Source organism: Vulpes vulpes, chromosome 2 (genome assembly GCF_048418805.1).
Source record: "Vulpes vulpes isolate BD-2025 chromosome 2, VulVul3, whole genome shotgun sequence".
NCBI classification, from domain to species: Eukaryota; Metazoa; Chordata; class Mammalia; order Carnivora; family Canidae; genus Vulpes; species Vulpes vulpes.
In genome coordinates, this window is record NC_132781.1 from 46,602,911 (window position 1) to 46,628,590 (window position 25,680).

General features: G+C 49.3%; 1 protein-coding gene across 16 annotated transcripts in view; it reads left to right on the forward strand.

Moving 5' to 3' along the window:
- Positions 1-25,680, forward strand: part of RAP1GAP2 (RAP1 GTPase activating protein 2) — a 229,796-nt gene that overhangs the window by 33,351 nt on the left and 170,765 nt on the right. For 9 of the 16 annotated variants that reach the window (XR_011999763.1, XR_011999759.1, XR_011999762.1 and 6 more), the window contains one exon: positions 19,213-19,248. The exons of 1 other annotated variant lie outside the window; for it this stretch is intronic. Coding sequence is in view for 9 of the 15 variants with exons in the window: in XM_072747963.1 (XP_072604064.1) it covers positions 19,213-19,248 (36 nt within the window). In the remaining 6 variants the exon portion in view is untranslated. Of the gene's footprint in view, positions 1-15,021; positions 15,124-15,418; positions 15,549-18,584; positions 18,904-19,212; positions 19,249-25,680 lie in introns of those variants that run through there. 6 more of the 16 variants (XR_011999761.1, XM_026016230.2, XM_072747956.1 and 3 more) reach the window with 5 other exon arrangements.

The window sequence follows — 25,680 nt, forward strand, 5'->3', positions numbered from 1 at the left end:
ACCAACTGAGCCACTCAGGCGCCCCAAGGATACATGTTTTAAAGATTTATTTATTTATTTACTTATTTATTTTTTGGTATTATTATTATTTAAAGATTTTATTTTTTTTATTCATGAGACACACACACACACACACACACACACACACACACACACACAGAGAGAGAGAGAGAGGCAGAGACACAGGCAGAAGGAGAAGCAGGCTCCATGCAGGGAGCCCGACGTGGGACTCAATCCTAGGTCTCCAGGATCACACCCTAGGCTGTAGGCAGCGCTAAACTGCTGAGCCACCAGGGCTCCCCTGTATTATTTTTTTATTGGAGTTTAATTTTCCAACATATAGTATAACACCCAGTGCTCATCCCGTCAACTGCCGCCCTCAGTGCCCATCACCCAGTCACCCCATCCCCCCTGCCCACCTCTCCTTCTACTACCCCTTGTTCGTTTCCCAGAGTTAGGAGTCTCTCATGCTTTGTCACCCTCTCTAATTTTTCCCACTCATTTTCTCTCCTTTCCCCTATAATCCCTTTCACTATTTTTATATTCCCCGTATGAGTGAAACCGTATGATTGTCCTTCTCCGATTGACCTACTTCACTCAGCATCATACCCTCCAGTTCCATACACATCAAAGCAAACGGTGGGTATTCATCCTCTCTGATGGCTGAATAATATTTCATTGTATATAGAGACCACATCTTCTTCTTCTTCTTTTTTTTTTTTTTTGAGACCACATCTTCTTTATCCATTCATCGGGTGATGGACCCCGAGGCTCCTTCCACAGTTTGGCTATTGTGGACATTGCTGCTATAAACATTGGGGTGCAGGTGTCTCAGTCTTTCACTGCATCAGTATCTTAGTGCAATTGCTGGGTCATAGGGTAGCTCTATTTTTAACTCTTTGAGGAACCTCCACACTGTTTTCCAGAGTGGCTGTACCAGTTCACATTCCCACCAACAGTGCAAGAGTGTTCCCCTTTCTCTGCATCCTCTCCAACATTTGTGGTTTCCTGTCTTGTTAATTTTCACCATTCCCACTGGTGTGAGGTGGTATCTCATTGTGCTTTTGATTTGTATTTCCCTGATGGCAAGTGATGCAGAGCATTTTCTCAGCATGTGCTTGTTGGCCATGTGTATGTTTTCTTTATTTATTTTTAAAAGATTTTATTTATTTATTCATTGAGAGACACAGAGAGAGGCAGAGACACAGGCAGAGGGAGAAGCAGGCTCCCTGTGGGGAGCCAGATGCAGGACTCGATCCCAGGACCCTGGGATCACCATCTGAGCTGAAGGCAGACGCTCAACCACTGGACCACCCAGGTGCCCCAAAGAGGACTTCTTTATGGAGCCAGATGACGGTGTCTTGCCCATACCTCTCTTTCAATGCTTTGGTGCTTCTCTAGTGCGAAGTTCTGCTTCATTCTGATCTTAGCCTGCCATGCTATAGTTTTTTTTTTTTTTTTTTTCTGTTTGCCACAATCCTTCAGGGCTTCTGTATAGTTATGAGAGGATTCCTTTCCACCTGCTCAAGATGTAAAGCAGCCATAGGGGCTCTCACAGCAGATGGGACATCAAGAGGAGTCATGTGCTCTGGGGGACTTGGCCTGAAACCAGAGTGTGCTGAGCCCTTGGCTGTGCCCACACTAAGGTCTCAGGGCCGCCTGGTTTCCCACCACCTTCCCTAGTTCAGATCCAGGGCTGGCAGTCTCCTTCCTGGATTATGCTGGGTAGGCTGGCTGGGCCCTGCCAGGTCTGGGTCAGCAGATGGCAGCAGGCATGGGCACCTGGGGACCTTGCTGATTAGATAACTGGCAGTGAGCAAGAGCAGGAGAGGAGTGACGGGCAGTCAGGCACAGTGGAATGTGCACGAGTGTCTGTGGTGGGCATGTTGCTGCACATCTTTGTATGTGTGGGTCCTCTGAGTATGTCCCCATGTGCATTGCTGTGTGCATTCTTGTGTGTTTGTGTTCTTTCCTCTGGTATGTGTGTTGTTCATACGCTGGGCACTCTCCAGAGTCCTCAAGGGTGTGACTGTCTCCTGGCAGATGATACCTGACCCCAGCAGGATTTCCTCAGCCCTGGGGCTTCTTAGTCTTCTGCCCTTCCCTGCTCTGCCTTCTCTCCAAGTTTCCTGTCCCTGGACCTCCTTCTGTTTTGAGGAAGTTGCTTCTTCCCCATTGGCTGTGTGGGTGCGCATTATCTTTGGGGCAGGGCCTAGGAAGGATAACCAGTGCAACTTCCAGCCCCATGCTTTGAGATCTGAACCTAGGGTGGCAGATGGGTGAGCCCTAGATTGAGTAGATGAGTCAGGCACGGCTGCAGGAGGTGGGCAGAAGCTTGGCTGTATGTGTCAGCATGCTTCAGGGAAGTATGTGTGCACCCCATACAGTTGATCCCTGCCTCCCTCAGAGGCCTGAGTATCAGTGTAGCTGTGGGAAGCCCCCCCCCCCCCCCCCCCGCCCCGCTCTGATCCCTCCCATCCATGTCCTCTTTCTGGGTAGCTGTGGCCAGCCCAGTTTCTGGCAGGGAGCAGAGTGGTCTCTGGAGCTCTGGGCATTGCACTGGGGCCCTTGGCCTCAAGTAATTCCTGTTGCCACAATCATTTATATTTATGGAGCTCTTCCTGCGCCAGATCCTGGACTGTTCACTGTGCAGGTATTAGCTCATTGGCTCTTGAGAGCGATACTATGAAGTGGGTTCTGAAAGCATCTCCATTTTATGAGGAAGTGGAGGCTCAGAGAGGCTGAGTCAGTGCCACAGGATCACACAGCTAGTAAGTAGTGGAGCTGGGATGTAACCGAGCTCTGTTCTTGACTTTTGCTGCTGTTCTCTTCACTCTTCACAAAGCTGGACCATCTCATTCTTGCAGTCTCCCCTTGAGAGTGGCTGTCCCAGATCACCCTCTCCAAACAGGGCTCCCCACCCACCCAGGCCCTTTTGGATCCTATCAACGTGTTGTAAATATGGGTATAAAGTTATCCCTCTTTAATCTTTCATCCCCTACCCCCCGGGGGGGCAGGAATCCATTTTGTTCACCATTGTATCCTCAGCACTAGCAGAGCCTGGAACACAGTAGGGATGGTCTGAGACCAATTCCAGTGTGTGTGTGTGTGTGTGTGTGTGTGTGTGTATGGATGTGTAGGTTTCCCCATATATGTTACAAAACGACTTTTGGACACCAACGGGGTGTCTGAGCATTCAACTCAATCCTGACACAATCTACCCAGAGATAGCATCGTATTCCACAGTTAAAGGGTTCAGTCCAACAGATGCTAGTCAAGCCCAAGCTGTCACCTGTGCTTCTTAACAACTGGCTATAAATCAGAGCTTCTCAGGACCTCCTCCTCAGGTTGGGGTAATTTGCTGGAACAGCTCACAGAACTCCAAGAAACATTTTTCTTACTAAATTACCCATTTATTATGAAAGGAAGTAAATCAGGAGCAGGCAGATGAAAGAGGTGTGTGGGGGCAGTGTGTGGGACAGGGTGAGGCCCATGCTGTCTCCAAGAGCACCACTCTCCCCATCCTCCACATGTCAACCAACATGGAAGTGCTCCCAGCCCTGTCCTTGTGCCTTTGTAAGAAGGCTTCATTACATAGTCATTGGTCAAGTCATCAGTCATTGGCCATTGAATCACCCTCCAGCCCCCTACCCTCTTTGGGGGTTAGGGGATAGGACTAAAAGTGCAAGCCCTCTAATCACGTGATTGATTCTCTTGGCAACCAGCCTCTAACCCTTAGTGCTTTAAAAAGTCACCTTTGGGGCAGCCCTGGTGGCACAGCGGTTTGGCGCCACCTGCAGCCCAGGGTGTGATCCTGGAGACCCGGGATCGAGTCCCATGTCAGGCTTCCTGCATGGAGCCTGCTTCTCCCTCTGCCTGTGTTTCTGCCTCTCTCTCTCTGAATGAATAAATAAATAAATCTTTAAAAAAAAAGAAAAAAAAGTCACCTTTGTGGGGCAGGGCGCCTGGGTGGCTCAGTGGTTGAGTGCCTGCCTTTGGCTCTGGGCATGTGATCTTGGGGGTCAGTCCGCATCAGGCTCCCCATGGGGAGCCTGCTTCTCCCTCTGCCTGTGTCTCTGCCTCTCTCTGTCTCTCATGAATAAATAAATACAATCTTTAAAAAAAATCACCTTGTTCACATAATGAGACACCTTTATCACTCTCAGCACTTGCGAAATTCCAAGAGTTTGGGGAGTTATGAGCTGGGAATCGTAGACAGAGGCCAAATACATATTTCTTATAAATCACAATATCCCAGGATGCAGTAAATAGGCACTTATTAAATGAATGAATAATGAATGAATATATGCAGATATGTCTGACTCAAGGCCCTAGCTCTAAAATCCTCCTCTGTGCTGTCTCTCACACAGCAGAGACCATCGTAGGATGGCCAGGGGCACAGGCTCTGGAGCCCGCGTGCTGGGTTCTAGTTCTGGCTCCATTGCTGTTCTGGTTATTTTATTTTATTTTGAAAGGATTTTATTTATTACTTATTTGAGAGAGAGGAGAGAGTGAGAGAAAGAAATTACAAATGGGACGAGGGGCAGAGGGAGAGGGAGAGGCAGACTCCCCACTGAGCAGGGCCCTGACATCATGACCTGAGCTCAAGGCAGATGCATAGCCAGCTGAGCCACCCAGGTGCCCCTGTTCTGATTATTTTATTCTGCATAATAAACTGCCCAGAGCTTATGGCTTAAAACAATGGTGATATTTGTTTTGCTCAGGAATCTGTACTTTGGGCAGAGCAGTCATCATCCGGGGTGGCTCAAAGTGGGGCTGGCCTGAAGGCTAAGTTGCTCGTGTCTGGCATTTAATGCTGGCTGTTGGCTTGAGGACTCAGTTCCTTACTACATGGGCCTCTCCGTGTGCTCTGTCTTCTTGTCACATCCCTGTGTGCTACTTTGGACTTCCTCACAGCATTGGGGCTGGGTGAAGGGGCAAGAATCCCAAGAAAGAGCCGGCAGAAGCTATTTTAGTTTTTCTTTTCTTTTTTTTTTTTTTTTAGTTTTTCTTACTTATCCTTGGAGATGGTGCAGCATTGTTCCTGCCACAGTCACAGGTTCATACAGATCTAGGAGGAGGGAAGAGAGATTCCACCTCTTAGTGGAGAGGGGTGTCAGTGTCACATGGTAATATGAGCATGTGGGATGGGGGATATATTGTGGGATGGTGTGGCTGTCTTTGTGGGGTTTTTTTCTTTTTTTCTGTCTTTGGAAAATACAGTCAACCTGCCACAGTTACTTCCTAAGAATGTGACCTTGAGCAAATTACTTAATCTCTTTGTGCCCCAATTTTTCCATCTATAAAATGGGGACAACATTAGCTTTCTTTCTTTCTTTCTTTCTTTCTTTCTTTCTTTCTTTCTTTCTTTCTTTTCTTTCTTTTTCTTTTTCTTTTTCTTTTTCAAGATTTTGTTTATTTATTCATAGAGACACAGAGAGAGAGGTGGACAGAGGCACAGGCAGAGGGAGAAGCAGGCTCCATGCAGGGAGCCCGACATGGGACTCCATCCAGGGTCCCCAGGATCACACTCTGGGCTGCAGGCAGCGCTAAACCACTGCGCCACCAGGGCTGCCTTCTTTTCTTTTCTTTTCTTTTCTTTTCTTTTATTTCATTTCATTTCATTTCATTTCATTTCATTTCATTTCATTTCATTTCATTTCATTTCATTATTTGACAGAGAGAGAGAGAGTACAAGCAGGGAGAGTGGTGTGCAGAGGGAAAGAGGGAAGCAGACTGCCCGCTGAGCAGGGAGCCTGTCCTGGGGCTGTATCCCAGGACCCCAAGATCATGACCTGAGCCAAAGGCAGATGCTTAACCGACTGAGCCCCCCTCCCCCTGCCTTTTTAAGATTTTATTTATTTGACAGAGAGGGAGAGTGCACACACACACAAGCAGGGGAACAGCAGAGGGAGAAGGAGGAGCAGACTGCTTGCTGATGTGAGGCTGGATCCCAGGACCCCAGGGTCATGACCTAAGCCAAAGGCAGATGCTTCACTGACTGAGCCACCCAGCTACCCCCACTGGGTTATTTCTTTAGCGGTGACTATAGTTCACCTACAGGTCCCCTATCCCCAAGTGAGGTGTTGGTCCGGGTTTTCACCATGCTGCAGGATCCAGCCCTGATTTCTCCCCCATGTCTGCTTGTGATACAGGAGGACCCTCACTGTTTGGAGGCTGTTTAAGGGTGGGGAAGAGGGGGGCCTTGAGTGGAAAGGGCCTTTTCTGTCTCTATTTGTTGTGTCCTTCTGAGTTAGCGCTGTTCCCTTCACAGAGGCAAGGGACAAGCATTTATGGAGATGTCCCAAGGCTGGGACTCCAGCAGCATTCCTCTGGGCCTGTGAGGGCAAACCCCACTAGGACCCCCATTTTTATTCAGGGGAATCGTGATAAGTGCATCTTGAGCATGCTGTGTTTGAGCTGTGGGGCTTTTTAAAAGTGTTTGGGGGTGCTCCTTGCCTCTCCTTCATCCTCCACCTGCTTCCATCTGAGTCACTATTCATCTGACAGAAGGATCTCTCCCCAGCCCAGTTTGCCAGGCCCTGGGGAGGTATCTCAGGGTGTGCTTTCTTGGCCCAGGTTGGGGCTGCTCCTCACTTGGCATTGGCAGGGGCCCAGGAAGACTCTTGGTTTGCCGGAACCCAGCCTAGCCCTAGTTCCCATCTGGTCCCCCCCTCATGCTCTATAGGAACAGCAGGCTCATTAAAAGCAGAGCCTGTGGGTTTGAATTCTGCCCCTTGCACCTGCCAGCGCTATGACCTTGGGCAAGCTCCTTAATTTCTCTATGGCTCTATTTCCTCACCAGGAGAGAGGACATGGTTGTGGCAAGGCTTAAGTAAAGTAAGCGGTATGACATAACTGGTTCATGGGAGATTCTCGAGAAATGAGTGCAGTTAGTCTTTACAGATGAAGAAAACAGAGGCAGAGGGCATTGGAGTAGGTTTCCCCTCAGCTATATTTGATGTGAGACCAGGGCTGGAACCCATGTGTTCTGACACCAGGAGATAGTTGTGGCTTATCTCCTGCAGGACCTAGGATTCCCGCAGCCCCCGTCCCTCATGCCAGGGGGCAGTATGGCTGCCATCCTAGAAATGCAAGCCAGCCACCCCTTTTTCTTCCTTTGCACTACCCAAAATTGCCTGCAGAGGGTGCTGATGCCCACATTCCAGCCCATTCAGGAGAGGCTCTGCTGGTGTAGGGGAGGGTTGGGAGTGACCCCACTGGACAGAGGGATCATGAAGAGCTGGCCCTGTGATCTCCTTTGCTGAGATCTCCTTCAGATAGTTCCAGGGCCACCAAAGATAACGGGACTGTTGTCATGGATTTCTCACTGGCCCAGAGTCACCAGGGGAGTTTGTTAAGTGTGCAGATTACCAGGCCCCACTCTAGAATGATGGAATCAGAACTTGAGCAGTACCACTGGCTGACCCATCTGTAGGTCTCTGCCGGGCACTCCTCTGAAGGCTTCATGCATAGTAGCTCATTTACCCCTCCCAGCAGTCCTCTGAGGTGGGTACTCTTATTGTCTCCATTTTATAGATGGGGAGTCTGGTCTGAGATACAGAGAAGTTGAGGGACTTGCCCTGGGTCACACTGCTAGTAAGCAGCAGGGCTGGGGTTTGAACCCAGGTTATTTTAAGCCCCAGGTGACTCTCATGCCCAGCGCCTTTGGAAACCTGGGCCTGTCCCCTTTCTGGTCTCCTTTAGCAAAATTTGTCATTATTTTAAGTAGGGTTTATTGTGCTTTTCTTTTTCTTTCCTTTTTTTTTTTTTTTAAATATATTATTTATTTATTTGACAGAGCATAAGCAGGGGGAGTGGCAGGCAAAGGCAGAGGGAGAGGGAGAAGAAGGGTCCCCGCTAAGCAAGAAGCCTGATGTGGGGCTTGATCCTAGGACACTGGGATCATGAGCTGAGCTGAAGGCAGATGCCTAGCTGACTGAGCCACCCAGGTGCCCCTTTATTGTGCTTTTTCTAATTATAGAAGTACTGCATGCTTATTTCAGAAAAGAGAAAATTCAAAAAAGCATAAAGAAGAAAAAAAAAATCATGATCCTTAGTCTCACCCCTTGAATGATATGGCATGGAATATAATATTTAGCTTGTTTTATTCCATTCAGAAATATACTGCAACTGTTTTCCCGTGTCATTACATGTACTTCTACAACTACCTTATATTGGCTGGAATACACTCGGTTGTTAGGAGCCACAATCTTTCTTGAACTTAACTTGTCTGTAATTTAGGTCATTCTCATAGTTTCACAGTTATGACAACACTGTGCTGGAGACCCTCAAAAGTACAACTTGACACACAGCCCTGATTCTTTTCTTCTTGGGATGGTGTGGGATTGGGAACAGAATTGCTAGGTCAAAAGCATACATATGAAAAAACAAACCTCTTTATGAAAGCATAATATACATACAGAAAAGTGCACAGATTTTAAGTGTATGGGTGAATTTCAAAAAGTTGACACACCCATGTAAAACCAACACCCAGATCCAAAAACAGGCCTTGAAGTTTACTCCAGAAGCCACCTTGACATGCACATAAGGATTCTAATTTGTGTTGTCAAATTTCCTCCAGCAAAGCTATATATTGGTTTCTTTTGAGTTTTCTTTTTTTTTTTTCTTTTTAAAGATTTTATTCATTTATTCATTAGAGGCACAGAGAGAGAAAGGCAGAGACATAGGCAGAGAGAGAAGCAGGCTCCATGTAGGAAGCCCTATGTGAGGCTCAATCCCGGGATTCCGGGATCACACCTTGAGCCAAAGGAAGACGCTTAACCGCTGTGCCACCAGGTGCCCCACGTTTGAGTTTTAAGATTAAAGCACAAGCTCTTTGCTTAAAAGAAGAGTGGATAGAAGGACCATTTGGAATCAGGCAGTGAAAGAGAGATCCTGGGCTGCCTGCCCTTTCTGGAAAGAGACCGACTTCCCTTCAGAGTAGAAGAGGTGTCCCAGGACTGGGAGTACTGTTTGAGCTCCAAGTAGCTTAAGAAGTTTTTAAAGAAATGAGCCTTTGTAGTTGATACTGTTTCAGCTCTTGCTTGTTTTGTTTTTCCATTCATATACTTTTTTTTTTTAAGATTTTATTTACTTATTCATGAGAGACACAGAGAGAGAGAGAGAGAGAGAGAGAGAGAGAGGCAGAGACACAGGCAGAGGGAGAAGCAGGCTCCATGCAGGGAGCCCAACATGGGACTCGATCCCGAGTCTCCAGGACCACACCCTGGTCTGAAGGCTACGTTAAACTGCTGAGCTACCCGGGCTGCCCTCCATTCATATACTTAACATTTTTTTTTCTTTAACTTATAACATGTTCGTGGCAAAAAAAATAAAAATAAAAAAAATCAATCAATCAAGCAGTACAAAAGGACATAAAATGAAAAGTCCCTTCCCTCCAAATTTCAATTCTAGCCCCATTCTTCTGAGGTAACTAGTCTTGCTTGGACCATTGCTTATGTTCCATTCCAGAAATTGTCGAGGCACGTATAAGAATTTATTTATTTATTTAAGGGGTGCCTGGGTGGCTCAGTCAGTTGAGCACCTGACTCCTGATTTCGGCTCAGGTCGACCTTAAAGTGGTGAGATCAAGCTCATGCTGGCGTGGACTCTGCTTAAGATTCTTTCTCTGCGGGCAGCCCCAGTGGCACAGCAGTTTGGCACTGCCTGCGGCCCGGGGTGTGATCCTGGAGACCCAGGAGTCCACGTCAGGCTCCCTGCATGGGGCCTGCTTCTCCCTCTGCCTGTGTCTCTACCTCTCTCTCTCTCTCTGTGTCTCTACGAATAAATAAGTAAAAAAAACTTTATTTTTTAAATGAGAACAGCCTTATTTTTTTATTTTTTATATTTTACTTATTTATTTATTTGTATTTGCTATTTCAAACAACGGTGTAATTAGCATGCATATGCATAGATCTTGTCTATGTATGAGTTTACATGTGGAATAAATCTCTAAAGAAAAAACTCTGGCACAAAGGGTATGTGCACTTAAAATTTTTTTTTTAAGATTTTATTTATTTATTTATGACAGACACACACACACACACACACACACACACACACACAGAGAGAGAGAGAGAGAGGCAGAGACACAGACAGAGGGAGAAGCAGGCTCCATGCAGGAAGCCTGACGTAGGACTCGATCCTGGGTCTCCAGGATCACACTCCAGGCTGAAGGTGGCGCTAAGCCGCTGGGCCACCAGGGCTGCCCTTGCACTTAAAATTTTGATAGATGTTGCCAAATAGCTACCTTAACGATGGGAGTCCTGTTTCCTTCTATCCTTGTACCATTGTCCAGGTTTGTTTGTTTGTTTCTTTTTAAAGATTATATTTATTTATTCATGAGAGACACACAGAGAGAAGCAGAGACATAGGCAGAGGGAGAAGCAGATTCCCCTTTGGGAGTCTGATCCGGGACTTGATCCCAGGACCCTGGGATCACAACTGGAGCCAAAGGCAGACACTTAACCACTGAGCCACCCAGGTGTCCCAATTTGATAGCTTTTCAGTCTGTAGCCACGCATTGCTAGCAGTTCTTTTGGTAGCCTGGCAATACTGAGCAGATCAGAATAGACCCAACAGTCTTGACTCAGGGGCCTACTCTTGGGAGTCTGCTTTGCACTAGCACTGCTCTTGCAATCTTTTGTCATCGTCTTGCTTTTCAGAACTTGCGCAATGGGAAATTCAGTCTGGCCCTTGAGATAGTGTGTGTGGGGAAGTGATCAGTGCACAGTAAATCACAGTGCAGGTGTTAGACCTCATTTTGTCTCCATCCCAAGGTGTGGATTTCTAACTGATGAGTGTTTGCTGGCTCTGAATGCCATTGCACCCTGTTTTCCTGAAGATCAGAGTGTCCTTCTCTGCCACTGTCTTGTGTCCGCACTTGGCTTATGAAGGAAGCAGGGGTGAATATAGCCTCCCCTTTGAGGAAAGGTCAGCTGAAGTCCCAAAAGAGTATGTGGCCTGCTGAGGGTGGTTCAAGTGGTCAAGGTGGGAGGAGAGCTGAGCCCCACCTGGTCCCTACTGGTGCCAGCTCCTGCTGTGTGGAGCAGGGGAGGATCTAGGCCAAATGATCTAGTGCCTGTTTCTCCAGGGGCATCTGTTTTCTGAGCTTCCCATAGCAGCTCCTCCCCATGCTTGTCTCCTCCTTCAGCTCCCACTAGTGGCTGTGAAGACAGAGCTATCGAAGTAGGGGAAACCACATTGTTGTTCCCTTCCTCCTGCCCCCAGGGGCCTATAGACACAGTGCAGGGGCTGTTGGCAGGGGCTTGAGCTTCTTCCTCCTCTGGTCCTAGCCGGTGTTCTCAGCTCCACGTTTATCTAAAGCCTGGGGAGCTGGGTGGGTCCCCTATTTCCAAGTTCTGGTGGGAACTTGTCCCTCAGCTGGACCAGAAACACCCACAGGCCTCCCCCAGGGAAACCAGAGCCTTGCGACCTGGTGACCCCAAGTTGGCTCCATGGAAGAGGAAGGAGCAATCTCAGGAGAGGAGGAGTCTGTCTTGCCTGGTGGAGGCTCTTTCTGACTTCATCCTTGGTTTCTCTTAGCTGTTGAGCTGTGCTTTGCTTTCAGGTCCTTAGTTTCCCTGTCTGTAAAATTGGCACTGCATGAATTGGGCCTTTGTGTAGGTTCCAGAGTTAGTGGGGCAGGTTTGATCTGGTGATGGGCATTTGTCAGGGCAGATTATCATATAGAACAATGACTGATAACTTGGTTTCTGGAATCTGACCTAATTCTGCCACCATTGTGCTGGGCAAATTTTGTCAAGTTCCTTGACCTCTCTGTGCCTCAGTGTCCTCATCTGTAAAATGAGGGTAACAGTGGTACCATCTCAGAGGTGGTGTGACACTGAAAGGAGCGAAGGTTAGGTCAGTGCCACCCATCGTAAACTCCCAGATAGAGGCACTGCCCTTAGCTCCCCTGTCGCCATGGCTTGTTTTGTCTCCATTCTGACTGCTTGGCCATCTGAGTCAGCGGAGGTCTGGGAGGAAGCTGGGCTGTGCTTGGTGGGGGTGGGAGGGCTGGGCCTAGCTTACAAAGTGGTTCTCTTTTCTCTGATTCACAGTCTTTCCCAGAGAGTGCGTGGACCCCTCGTAGAAGAGGAACTGAGGGGTCAGAGCAGGGGCGACGGGGAGCTGAGCGGGACCACGGAGGGGGTGGGATTGTAGCAGGTGATAGTTAGAACGACTTCCATTATGGCATGGAGCCTGTCCTGAGTATTCACATTCATTTGCAATCTTGTGAGTGTGGTGGCAGCCACCATATTACAGAGGGGGAAACTGAGGCCTCAGGTCAGATTACTTGCTGGGGGTCACACGGCGCTAAAACTCGGGAGCCTGGAGCTGTGGAAGGGAGAGTGGAAGGTGCTCTAAATGGTTCTCACATCCCTCTAGAGCTCAGAGAGTAAAATATAAGTCATCTGGGAACTTCCCTTCTGTCTCTGTAGGCCCTTACTCTGAGGACTAAGAAGGGCGTGGGTCCATCTGGACTCTCCAAGGTTCCTGGATCTTAGTTGCTTCAAGGATGTTCAGGATGCTGTGGGTTCCATGTCTCTTCCTGCTGATGCTGCCAGGCAATTACTACCCCTTGGCCAGGGGTCTGAATCCATTACTCCATCTTTTGTGGTTACCATGCAAGAGAACAGAACCCCTGGTGGGAGAATCCAGCCTCCAGGTGGCAGCAGCTGGAGCCTTGAAATGCTCCTGTCTGTCGGTTTTACAGACAGGGAAACTAAGGACCTGAAACTCCTGCCTGTCTGGTCTCTGGGCCACCCTGCTGACCTCCAGATGCTTGGGGCTGGGCCTGGGCCTGCATCCCTACTGGGTTGTGGCCTCTTCCCTCGGTATTCACCTGAGTGTGTCTGTAGACTATGAGGGCCTGCATGAGAGCAGCTCTCAGCTGCCTCTTCCCCTGGAATAAGATGTTGGATCTCATGAAAGCATGGTTGTGTGTGTGTACAGATAAGACGAGATGATGGGTGGTTGGAAGTGCCCAAGCTTGTTGGTATAACCCCACTTCATACTCTCCCACATGAAAGAATGTCAGATGATGTGCTCCAGTGATGGGTTCACTATGAACTCTCTCTAATTGATAAAAAAGTAAGTAATTTGCAATAAGAATTGTGTTATTAGTAACCTACATGGCACCCAGGCCTGGGCTCTCACCTGGTGCTGTCTGTACTTAGTACAGTGCTTGGCCTGGAATTGGAGTTGGTGTGATGACGGAGCAGGCTGAGTGGGCTTTTCTCCACTGAACTCTTACACCCACCAAGCTCTTTATCTTAGACTTCCTCAATGGAGAGTGGGAGAAATCCAACTCATGTTGGATTTAGGAATAATGGGATATATATCTGGCCCTTAGCTCTGGGAGTGAGGTCTGCTGAGTTCTCCTGCCCACTCCTGAGCTAGTCACTGTGGCCAGCAGGGTGGGTGCCCTGGTCAGCCAGGCTGGCAAGATGCACCCTCTGGGGATGGATGGAGCACAGAGCTGTTTTACTCAGAGGGAGACCAAACAGATGCAGGGCAGGCAGGACCCAAGGTGTCCATGCTGTTTGCTGAGCCTCCCCTGGATGTGGGGTGGGTGCAGTGTGGGAAGACGTCTGGGTGTGGAGGGGACATCTAGTGGGAAGCTAGTGGTCTGACGTAACCCCAGAGGGTGGGCCACACCATCCTTCCTTTCCTGGTGAAGGTGGGGTGGAGGATGTGGCTGAACCAAGGACCACCATGCTCCTGCTGAGATAGCTGCCTTAGAGAAAAAGACCCCACACTTGCCACTCGCAGATCAGAACTGGGCCAGGCCATGAAGCTCCACCTGTGGCCCATAGCCTTCCTGCTATGGAGGAGTCAAGAAAATAGAAATGCCTCTGCCCTTTGTCCATGACCTGGGGGTGGCCCTCTGCTACCACGGCACATGTCTGATGCTCAGAGTGGCATTGGGCCCTAAACAGGAAACCGTGGGGAGGGTGGGCCATTGAGAAGGGCCATGGCAGCTCTGTTTCCCTTTCTTCACTGCTTGGGGCAGGGTATGGGCCTGGTGCCCTGCTAGCACATGTGCCATGCCTGTCCTTGGGCTGTCATTAGTGAGCACCTACTGTATATCTGGGATGGTCAGCATGGGTGCATGTAGAGACAAGGGCTAGCCTTGAGTTCCAGCAGGAAAGAAACACACTTCCACACACGTGCCACTCTCCTACCTCCACTCCTGCCAGCGAGAAGTGTGACATTGCTGACCTGGGATCTGTGCTTGTGCTTGTGTATGTGTGAATGCACCTTGTGGGCATGTGTACAGTCTAAGCGTGTGCCTGGGTGTGTGCACATGGGTCTGCATCCATGCACGAGCCTGTCTTCTGGGGAGTTACATGGACACGAGGTCTATGTGCGGGTGTCTCCATCGAGGTTTGTATGAACTAGCATATTAATGTGCAGTGTTTGCACGCGTGTGTATGTGGGTGTCTAAGGACACTTATATGAACATACCTGTGTGCATCTGTGGGTCCTGTGCATGTATATATATGCACACGTGTGTGTGCCTCCATGCTGCTGGGAGTGTGTGTGGACTTATGTGTGCAAGTGTATAGGAGTGGGGCTGATTTAGCTGGTGTGTGCTGAGCCAAAGTGGGGCAGGAAGGCAGCCCTAGGGAGTGAGTATGAAGGGCTTGTGTGCAAGCCTCCTGAGCCTTCCAGCAGGCTCTTTCTCTTCCTCACAGGCACTCTTGTGAGAATCCTTCACCTTCCTTTGGGTTCTGGGAAGCCAGGGCTCTGTGCGACCCAGCTGCCAACTCGGGCTATGGTGCAATCTGCTACCCAAACGCCTTCCGGAGCTGTGGGTTCCTCTGGGCGTGGGGAAACTGCCCTCTACAGACTCCCCTGTTGTCTCCTTGCCTCCTGGAGGGCAGGGCACACCCCCAACCCTGCGGCCTCACCCACAGGAAGTGCTGGGGTTGGGGGACAAACGATGGGGGAGGTGCTACACTGGGTGTCCCGCCCTAAGCCTGTGGCCCCACTGACCCAGCTGCACCACAGCCCTTTTGTCAACAGCTCCTGAGACATCACTAGGACGTGGGGCCCCGCGGCCACAACCATGTTTGGCAGAAAACGCAGCGTCTCCTTTGGGGGCTTTGGATGGTAGGTAACAGATGGGGGGCAGTTGAAGGGATGGGAGTGAATCTCTCTGGGAAGTCTTGGTTCTACTGTGGCTGCCCGTGGGAGCGCAAGAGTGGCAGGCTCGGGTTGTGCCTGGGTGGGTAGGGTGGCATTTCAGATGCCAGGGCTGGATGGAGATAGTGGGTATCAGACACTAAGTTTCTTCTCTGTCCCTGGAGTACGATCTAGGTGTGCGCAAGACTGCGTGGCTGTGGTCGAATGTGGGTGTGTATCTGTGTCATGTTCCCATGTATGTGAGGTGCCTCTGTGATGATTGTGGGTGTGTGTGTGGCTTGTCTGCAGCTGCCAGTCTGTGTGGCCGTGTATGAAGTGTGTGCCTGGCCGGGTAGGTGTGTTATGGATGTGTTATGGATGTGAGCATGCGTGTACTCTGGATTTCCAAGAAGGTAGGCTGCAGCTCTGTTCTTTTGTAGCTTTGTGGGCTCTCTTGTCTTTGCATGTGTGCCATGCTCCTGTCTGTGTCGTCTCTGTATGTGACTTTGGGGGCTTCTGTGGCCCACTGCACCTTTGGGCTGCCTCCTCTGTGGGGGTGACCTGTGAGGGGAGGGGCAGACCTGTCTCCTGAGGTCCCTCCCCCCGCCCCACCCACGGCAGCCAATCCCAGCTCTGTCCAAGCCTGCACAGTTGGCTTTGTGCTCTAGTCTCTTGCCTGGCCCTTGGGGCCACTTTTTGCCACTGAGCTTTTTTTTTTTTTTTTAAAGATTTTATTTAGGGATCCCTGGGTGGCGCAGCAGTTTAGCACCTGCCTTTGGCCCAGGGCGCCATCCTGGAGACTCAGGATCGAATCCCATGTCGGGCTCCCGGTGCATGGAGCCTGCTTCTCCCTCTGCCTGTGTCTCTGCCTCTCTCTCTCTCTCTCTCTCTCTGTGACTATCATAAATAAAAATTAAAAAAAAATTTAAAAAAAAAGATTTTATTTATTCATTCATTCAGAGAGAGCGAAGAGAGAGGCAGAGACACAGGCGGAGGGAGAAGCAGGCTCCATGCAGGAAGCGGGTCTCCGGGATCACACCCCAGGCTGCAGGCGGTGCTAAACCGCTGCACCACCGGGGCTGCTTGCCACGGAGCTTCTGTGTGGGACAAGGGAGAGGCTCTTTCTCCCCAGGGGGCCAGAAAATGGGGAGACTGAGGTCAAAGACTTGTCTCTGGCTCCCAGCTGCTGGCAGCTTCTCCTCTGTTGGGGAACGGGGTCTAGTGGTTTTCATTATCGGTTTCCTTTTAGCTTCTGGATCTGGGGTGTTGTCAAAGAAGAGGTTCCCACTGCTGCAGGGGGTGCCCTGGTGTGGAGGCTGGTGGCTGACTGGGGGTCGCACAGGGGCTGGGGGGTGGGGTGGGCGGACTCTGCCCCTCTGGCCGGTTATGCTTCTTTGTGGGTGCAGTGTCTGCCCTTCCCTTCTCTCTGAAGGCACTTTGCCACCCATCCTGCGGCAGGAAGGATTGTGGGTGCTCCATGCTTGGCAGATGGGGAGAGTGAGGAGGAGATCATGCTAGGGCTGGCACAGTGTGGCCTGGTGCCTGCTCACAGACCCTCTCTGACGCCCGGGTCAAGGAGTTGCTGTCCTGAGTGTGGGCTCTGGGTTCGAAATACCTTGTCTGCTTCCCAGTCAGGCTGACTGGGATCGCTACAGGGCAAGGTCCAGGCCATGAGAGAGTTTCCACTGAGAGCCATGCTTCTCAGGAGGCATGGAACAGACCGAGGAACTGTGTGGCGCATTGCACATGCGTAATACGTGCTTCTAGGATGACTGAGTGACGTTTTGTCCAGGACAGGCATTTGGTTAGGGGCTCATTGAGTTTGAGGAGACAGCAGGGCTTCCTGGTGGGGTTGGAGGGTTAGAGTAGGCATTGTCTGGAAATGACCGGAGACTGACGTGCAGATAGCTAGAGCCCTGGTCCGCTCCAGGTGGTGGACAGCGTCTTGAGGGCAGGTGTTCTAGGAGCTCCATTGGATGCCAGGGTGGATGACCAGGAGCATCTGGGGTAGACAAGGTGAGGAGAGGGAATGGCATGGGGCAGGTGGGTGGTGGGGAGTCGGAAGGGGCCCAGAGAACCTAGGGGGTTTGGCTTTCTAAAAAGAGAAAAGCCCAATGTTGCAGGCTCTGCTCTGTGTCTTGTGTCAATGTAGCTGAGGCCAGCAGCCCTGGCCTCCCAGGGCCACACCCCAGCGTGGAAACCCTGTGGACAGAGCGTTAGGTAGGTGTGGATGTGGGTGCTGGGCCAGGGGTTGTTGTGACCCACAGCGCCACCGCGTGGTGTGCTGGTTGGGTTGAGAGGGTGCCACACCAGAGGGCCCGGTTCTATTACTGACTCCACCTTGACTCATTGAGGAACTCAGACAGGATACTTCCCCTCTCTGGCTCTCAGTTTCCCCATGTAGGGGATTTCCACCTTACACACAACGTAAGGATGTTGTAAGAATTAAAAGAGATTCCTTGAGAAGATGTAAAATGTAAGAGCTTATTGTTAGGAGTTACAATTAGGTAGCTTTCGGCTATAAATATTATAATAGAATGTGGAGATCTCCCTCCTGGATTCACCCTACCCCCCATTTGGGGGCTGAATGGGAGAGGAGTACCACCTGCATGCCAGAGGGATCAGGGGCCCTATGAGACCTTTGAGGACAGGTTGTGGAGGCTCCATGGAAAGGGGCCTAGGATGCAGTGGGGAAGAAGCTGGGAGGGACCTGGGGCGGGAGCCTTAAGGTATGGCTTGTTTTGCTGCTGGGAACTGGGATCAGAGGTGCTGAGAGTTTACTCAGAGCAAAAGGATCCCACCTCCCAACTCAAGGGCTTGGTGCTGACCTGCGATTACTGGGGCAGCTCTGTGTCCTCCCTATGTGGCCCCTGACACTGCTCCTGTCCCTGTGCTGTCCTAGTAGTCGCCTGGATAGGAAGCTTGTGGCGAAGCTGGCTGACTGCATGGGGTGGCTGAACGATCTTTCCAGGGTTTCAAGCATCCTGGATTTTGTACTCATGGTCATGATGACGTGGTGGTGGTGACACTGAAGGTGGTGGTGACACAGGTGGTGGTGGGGGTACTGATGATGGTGGTGACATGGGGTGTGGTGACACTGATGGTGATGGTGACAATAGTGTTGACATCGCGGTGGTGGTGACAGTGAAGGTGATGGTGACACAGGCGGTGGTGGGGACACAGGCAGTGGTGGGGACACTGAGTGGTGGGACACTGAAGATGGTGATGGTGACATTGGGTGTGGTGACATTGATGGTGATTGTGACAGCAGTGATGTTGATGACATGGTGGTGATCGTGACATTGGTGGTTATGACCCGTAAATAAGAGGAGACACTGACAAGTGGGAATCTAGCCCACCTTTCTGTCTCTCGAGAGAGGAAGGGGCCTCTTTTACCAGCCATAAGGGCTGACATATGCAGAGGGTAAAAATAGAAGCTTAGCAGCACTGCCTTGTCTTCCAGCAAGGGTGGGTGCAGGCTGGGGTGGAGGAGCTGGCTGCCAGGACAGTCTGCCGTAAATGTGATCTTCCTTGCTCTGAGCTGCATGCATGACAGATCCCACTTGCCCATGCACCATGGAGTCTGATTTTGGGTTCTGTCTCAGGAGTGGGGTCTGTCGCCTCGCATGGACTGGCAGCTTCCAGGATAGGAGGGTCCCTGGTGCTGGCATCTTTCTAAAGCAGAAGCCTAGGAAATATCAATGTGTTGAATGTTTAACTGCTAGTGACTGATGAAGCTGGTTTGCAGAGTTCTCTTGAGGAGTGGGGGTAATGAAAGGAGATGCTATATACACAGTGCTTGGGATTTCTGGGTGTGGAGTCAGAACCTGGATTCTGGCTGGGCCAGTCATGTTATCCATATCTCTAAAATGGGAAGAATAACAGTACCTTGCTCATGGGGTTATGTGTGGCTCCCTCCCTTTCTGGGCTGGAGGAGAGCTCCCCTATGTAGGGACTGTCCCCTGCAGGACCCTGTTGGTTTGGTAATCTGGACTGGCCCAGGGACCTCCCCTGCAGATGGGGTGGGGGAGCCTTCAGCCTCAGCACTAACCGCAGACTTTGCTTTTCTCTCGGCAGGATCGACAAGACCATGCTGGCGAGCCTAAAGGTCAAGTAAGTAGCCATTTCCCATTGTGTGCCAATCAGAGATGATGGTAGGCCAGAGCACCTCTGGGGCCCTTATGTCCCCCTGGACTGTGGGAAACATGCACGGGGCTTTTGGATTTGTCAGATTCTCCATCTCAGTCTTAGGGGTTTAGGATTGGAGAGGTTGGACCAGGCTCTTGATTCCTAGGACATCTGGAGAAAGGCAGATGCTGGAATGGAAGCAGCAGGTGCCAGGTCAATGGTAATGTGTGTATCTTTTAGGCTGTAACTTGGTGTAAGGAAGATAATTATATTTCCTATCACTGTGGTTATTACATGAAGCCTCCAGTCCATCAAGCTTTCTGAAATTTCTACCTACCTGGAAAATTGTGCCACATAATTCTAGAACCTCATAAAATACCCCAGTGTGTGCGTGCCTGTGTGTATGTGTGTATGCATGTGCCTGTGCTTGGGCACATATGTGTGGTCAGTTGGGCATTGAGTCACATGTCACCAGACAAACGTCATCCTGAGAGCCCAGCCCTGGGGCTCTCTGAGGCTTCAACACCAGATTTGGGGTCTGGGAATTGCCTGCTGCGCTTGGCTTTATGTCTGCTTGTCTGTATGGGAAGCTCTGAGCAGACATATCTCTCCTGGAACCTCCAACTCCTCTTCCATCACCATCTTTGCTCCTTTTCCATGTGTGTTTCTGGCCAAACCATTTTGTTTGCATCCTGATCCCCTTTCTTCCTACAGACTAAAAAAAATCAGCTTTTATCTTCATTCCTTCCCTGGACAGTGAGTACTGACCAACCATCTGCTCCGATTGAGTGACTTGAAAAGGAGGGAAATTCTAGGAGGAAAAAGTAGCATTGGTCACTAGCCCAAAATATTATTCTGCCATATGTGAATTAGCTTGTGCATGAAAAATTTCTCCAATGAGTGTTCTTCTTCAGAGGCAGCTTTTCCCACTGGCAGCACTCCATCTCAGCTGAAAGGTTTTCCAGGCCGGCCTCCCTCTGCCATGCCATTTAGTTGCTAGCACTGGCTGTGTATGCCCTGGATACAGGTCACTGGGCAAAGCACAGCCAGTCTTGAGGATTGGAATATAGAGGGTGAGGCTTCCCACTATAGTCTGTTTTACTCAGAAGGGTAAGGGTGAACAGTTAGCAGTGAAGGGATGTATGACAAACAGTCCCTGCATTCTGAGAGCTTTTTGTCTCTCTGTAGACTTGGTGCCAGAGGTGCAGTGGGAGCAGTCTTGGAAGACTGCCAGGACGAGGTAACTTCTATAACAGCTCTTGAAGATGGGATGGGACAATGGGTACACCTGTGCCTGTGATGGTTGGCATGAGGTGTGTGTGTAATAGTACAGCTCAGTGTTCAGGGCAAGTCATTCCTGGGCAAGATATTTAACTTCTCCAGACTTCAGTTTTTGTATCATTTGTCCAGTGGGCAAAATGATGTTGGATTTTCCTAGAGCTTCTTATCTACAGATTGAGGTTTAGGCACGAGAGAAGGTTACTAAGGGGTGCAGAGTGGTAGGACTGTTTCTTTTGGTATTATTTTGGGTTCCTAGTTCAATTTCACAAGCATTTATTGAGGGCCTATTTAACTGGTAAAGATAATGTAGGTAGGGGCACCTGGGTGGTTCAGTGGTTGAGCGTCTGCTTTTGGCTCAGGTCTTGATCCCAGGGTCCTGGGATCAAGTCTCGCATCGGGCTCTCCACAGGAAACTTGCTTCTCCCTTTGCCTGTGTCTTTGCCTCTCTCTCTTTGTCTCTCATGAATAAATAAAATCTTAAGAAAAAAAAAGATGGTGTATGTAAAACCTGGAAGGGAACTAGGTACAAGGTGGCTGAGGGAACTGGCAAATTTTGAGATTGGGACCCCGGTGGGTATCTGGGGTACACTTTGAGTGCTTTAGTCCTGGGGAGGTGGTGTTGAGATGATTGTTTGGGACAGTATGTAGGACTGTGTTCTTACTTGTGCTCAGTTAAGAGTCTTCTGATTGCAAGAAAGAAAAAAAACTCAGTGTGATCTGGTTAAACAAAAAATTACGAAAAAGATCCCAGGGTGTCTCAGGGAACCCAGGGGAGGAGGTGGAGCTAGAGTTCAGGAAGGCTTGAACAGGAACTGGAAACCCTCCAAAACCCTCAAACTCCCAGCTGGTTTCTTTGCAGTAATTGCTAAACTGATCCTAAAATTCATACGGAAATTTAAGGGTAATCTTGAAAAAGAATAACAAAGTTCGTGGACTGTACTTCCTGATTTTGAAACTTACTACAAGTCTATAGCAATCAAGACAGTTTGGTACTGGCGTGAGGATAGCTGTATAGATCAATGAAATAGAATTTAGAGTCCAGAAATAAACCCTCACATTTGCGGTCAGTGGATTTCCAACAAGTGTGTCGTGACCATTCAATGAAGAAACATAGCTTTTCAACAAATGGGTGCTGGGACAACTCTACCCACATACAAAAGAATGAAATTGAGACCCTCTCTCATACCATATATGAAAATTAACTTAAAATGGATCAAATATCTAAATGTAAGAGCTAAAACTATATAACACTTAGAAGAAATCATAGATGAACATTTTTGTGACTTCGAATAAGGCAATGATTTCTTAACAGTGACACCAAAAGCATAGCAATGACAACAGGAACAGCACGTTGATAAATTGGACTTCATCAAAATGAAAAACTTTTGTGTAACAAAGGACACCATCAAAAAAGTAAAAAGGCAAACCACAAGGTGGGAGAAATTATTTGCAAATCACGTATCTGATAAGGGACTCATATCTAGGATATATAAAGAACCATTTCAATTCAATAATACAAAGACAACACACTTAAAACATGGGCAAAGGATCTGAATAGACATTTCTCCAAAGAAAGTATATGAATGGACAGTAAGTACATGAAACGATGTTCAGCATCATCAGCCACAGGGAGATGCATATCAAAGCCATGGTGAGCTACTCCTTTATAGCCTCTAGGATGACTATAATCAAAAAGAAGATGATGACAAGCATTGGTGAGGATGGGGAGAAACTGGAATCCACATGCCCTTATATATGCTGCTACTGGGAACGTAAACTCGTGCAGCTGCTTTGGAAAACACTCTGGCAGTTTCTTAAAAGGTTAAACATCAGGTGCCTGGGTGGTTCAGTCGGTTGTGTCTGCCTTCAGCTCAGGTCGTGGTCCTGGGGTCCTGGGATTGAGCCCCACATTATGCCCCTGCTCAGCAGAGAGCCTGCTTCTCCCACTCTGCCTGCTTCTCCCCACTGCTTGTGCTCTCTCTTGCTCTCTTTCTCTTAAGTAAATAAATAAAATCTAAAAAAAAAAAATATGGTAAACATAGAGTTACCAAATGACCAGCAGTTCCTTTTTGAGATATATACCCAAGAGAAATGAAAATATATATTTGTATAGAAACTTGTAACATGAATGTTTATAGCATTATTAATAATAACTCAATGTGGAAACAACCCAAAAGTTCATCAACAGATGGATGGGTAAACAAAATGTGACATATCAGTTCCATGGCATGTTATTTGGCCATCAAAAGAAATCAGATATTGATACATGTTACAACATAGATGAACTTTGAAAACATATGCTAAGTGAAAGCCACAAAACACCAAATACTGTATGATTCCATTTATACTGAGTGTCTAGAACAAGCAAATTCATAGAGATAGAAAATAGACTCATGGTTTCCTAGGGCTGGGGAGGTTGTTGGGGAGAAAAAGGGAGAGAGTGCTTGCTAAAGGGTAGAGGCCTCTCTGTGAGATGGTGTAAATATCCTGGGGCTAGATAGTGGTGCTGGTGGCACAACTTTGTGAATATATTAAAACCATTGGATTGTATACTTTAAAATGGTGAATGATATGATATATAAATTACATCTCAGTGCAACCTAAAAAAGAGAAAGAATCTTACTGGCCCAGCTCGGATCATTGTGTAACCCTGGACCAGTCAGTTTCTCTGGAGGGATGGGGTTTTATGGATAAAATATGGCTGCTGTGGTCATCACTCTATGTGAGAGGAGTTCGTTCTCAGAGAGGAAGGGTGGATTGTGGGCTGGGCAAACACCATAAGAGGTTTTATCTAGCTGCCCCCACTGCCCTTGGCACTAAAAGGGAGTATTTTTTTTTATTAAAGATTTTATTTATTTGACAGAGAGAGTACAAGCAGAGGGAGTGGCAGAGGTTGAGGGAGAAGCAGACTCCCTGCTGAGTAGGGAGCTTGACTTGGGCCTCCATCCCAGGACCCTGGGATCATGACTTGAGCCAAAGACAGATGTTTAACCAACTGAGCCACCCAAGTACCCCTAAAATGAGCTCAAAGAGTGTACCCATTCTTCCATCCTTCTTCCTACCCCCACTGGTGGTACCTAATACGGGACTCTGCCTGGATGTCCAGGATGCGGCTCTGCACACTGATGTGTCCATTAGGCAGCCAGCTACACAGGCTATAGCTCTCCTAGGCACCAACATGCCACCTCCATCTGCCTCTGCTAGGTAAGATACCTTTTTGTCTACTAGGGTAGCCCATTGGCCTCACAGAGCACCAAACCCCCTCTGGGCAGTGGCCTATGCTCCCAGTTGCTTTGGCTCCTTCTCTAGGGACCTGGTACTCTCCACACAATCAGCCACCTACCTCCTGGAGGCCACACAGCTCTGAAGATGGGGGTTCTGGCCCTGGCACTGTTGGAGCACTTATGTGTGCTAACTTGTCCCCTGTTGCACAGTTTCCCTGAGGTTTCACAGCCACCTTCTGAAGCGGTTGCCACTACTCTACATGTTAAAATGGAGGCTCAGAGAGGTTAGGACACCTGGCTAAGATCATGGAGCTGGGGATTGAGTGCAGGTCTGTACTTCATGGCTGGTGTAGTCTAGGCTGGAGCTGAGTAGTTCTCAGCACCTCCCCTACTCCCTGCTTTCCCACTCTTGTTCCCCCTCATATGCTTGGAGGTATGTACATAGTCTGTGGCCCTTGGCCACAGCATGCACCTCTGCCTTCACAGCACATGCCCTTGCTGGAGACCCAGGTTCGGTGGCATCTCTGGTGCCTGCATGATGCGGCCTCTCACAGGCAAGCAGTGCAGGGGGCATGGAACACATGGGAACACTGGAAGGGGGTGGTGGCAGTGCACAAGAATCCTTCAGGTACCACCAAAATGTTCTAGAACCTTCTGGGGCTGCTCCCTAGTCAATTCCTCTTATACACCCAGAGCAGGTGCTGAGAGTTTGCTGGGTTGTCAGGATGGGGGAGTTTACTGTTGTAGGGGATTAGAACACCGCATTAGTTCAGCTCACAATTACTAGGCACTTACATTTTAAGCCCAAAGCCAGACTCTGGGATTGGTGGGGAAACAAACATGAAACAGACACATCTCTGTTGGTGAAAGCTTACAGCCCTGCCCTGCAGGCATACATTTGGATAGACAGTTGCAGTGGAATGTGATGAGGGCTAGCAGAGATACCCTTTGAGAGGATGGAAGGGGTTTCCTGCAGACTTGGTGATGCCTGAGCCATCTCCAAGGGTGAGTAAGGTCAGCCGGCTAAAGAAAGAGGCATTCTGGGTAACAGCAACAGTATATACCCAGTGAGGTTAGGAATGCAGGGGGTGGGAGGGATGTGGGGCAGTTACTACTACAGATGGAATACTGGGGTGGGGTTTTGGGCGCAGACGGGGCTGCCTATGGGAGTATGGGACAGCTGTACAGAGGGCTGAGCTGACTTCTCTGGGTGAGTGGGAGCCATTGAAGGGTTTTAAGGGGAGAGGAAACCAGATTTGAATCTGCGGGCCCCCCTGGCTGCCCTCTGCTGACTCATTGCAGAGGTTGGAGGCTAGGATGGGAGCTGTGGGGTTAGGGAGAGTGGACAGTTTGGAGAGTTATTGAGGAGGTGGTCCCCCCAGGCTAGATTGGTTTGGATGTGGGAGATGAGGGCAAGGGAGGTGTCAAGGTGAAGACTTCCGAGTTTCCTGTTGAGCCCTTGGGTTTATCTTGGTCCCAATTCTGGAAATGAGGGAGTAAGCCTCTGAATACAGAATCTCTGCTCCCTTCTTTCCCCTTTTTGCGTGGCTGGTTTAGATCCTGACCCTCGTACCTGTCCCCTCATGGAGGGGACAGAGGAGAGGAGTAGCATGTGGAGGGTTCTAAGAGTTGGTCTGTTGCCAGGAAACAGGCCAGGCAGTCAGTGCCTTCTCCCTGACCTTGCAGGCAGACCTGGTGGTGGTCCTGGGCTCTGACCCCTACCTTGCTCAGTTCCTAGGAAGCCTCTGGCAGGTGAGCTCCAGGTAAGCACTGGCTGGCACTGGCACCCTGTAACCATACCTGGCTGGACATGCCTGCAGGGAACCCGCTTTCGGACACCTTGTGGGCTCTGAGTCTGAGAATAGTGCTGGCATGCGTAGGCATGTGTAGGCGTGTGTGTACACTTGCTTGT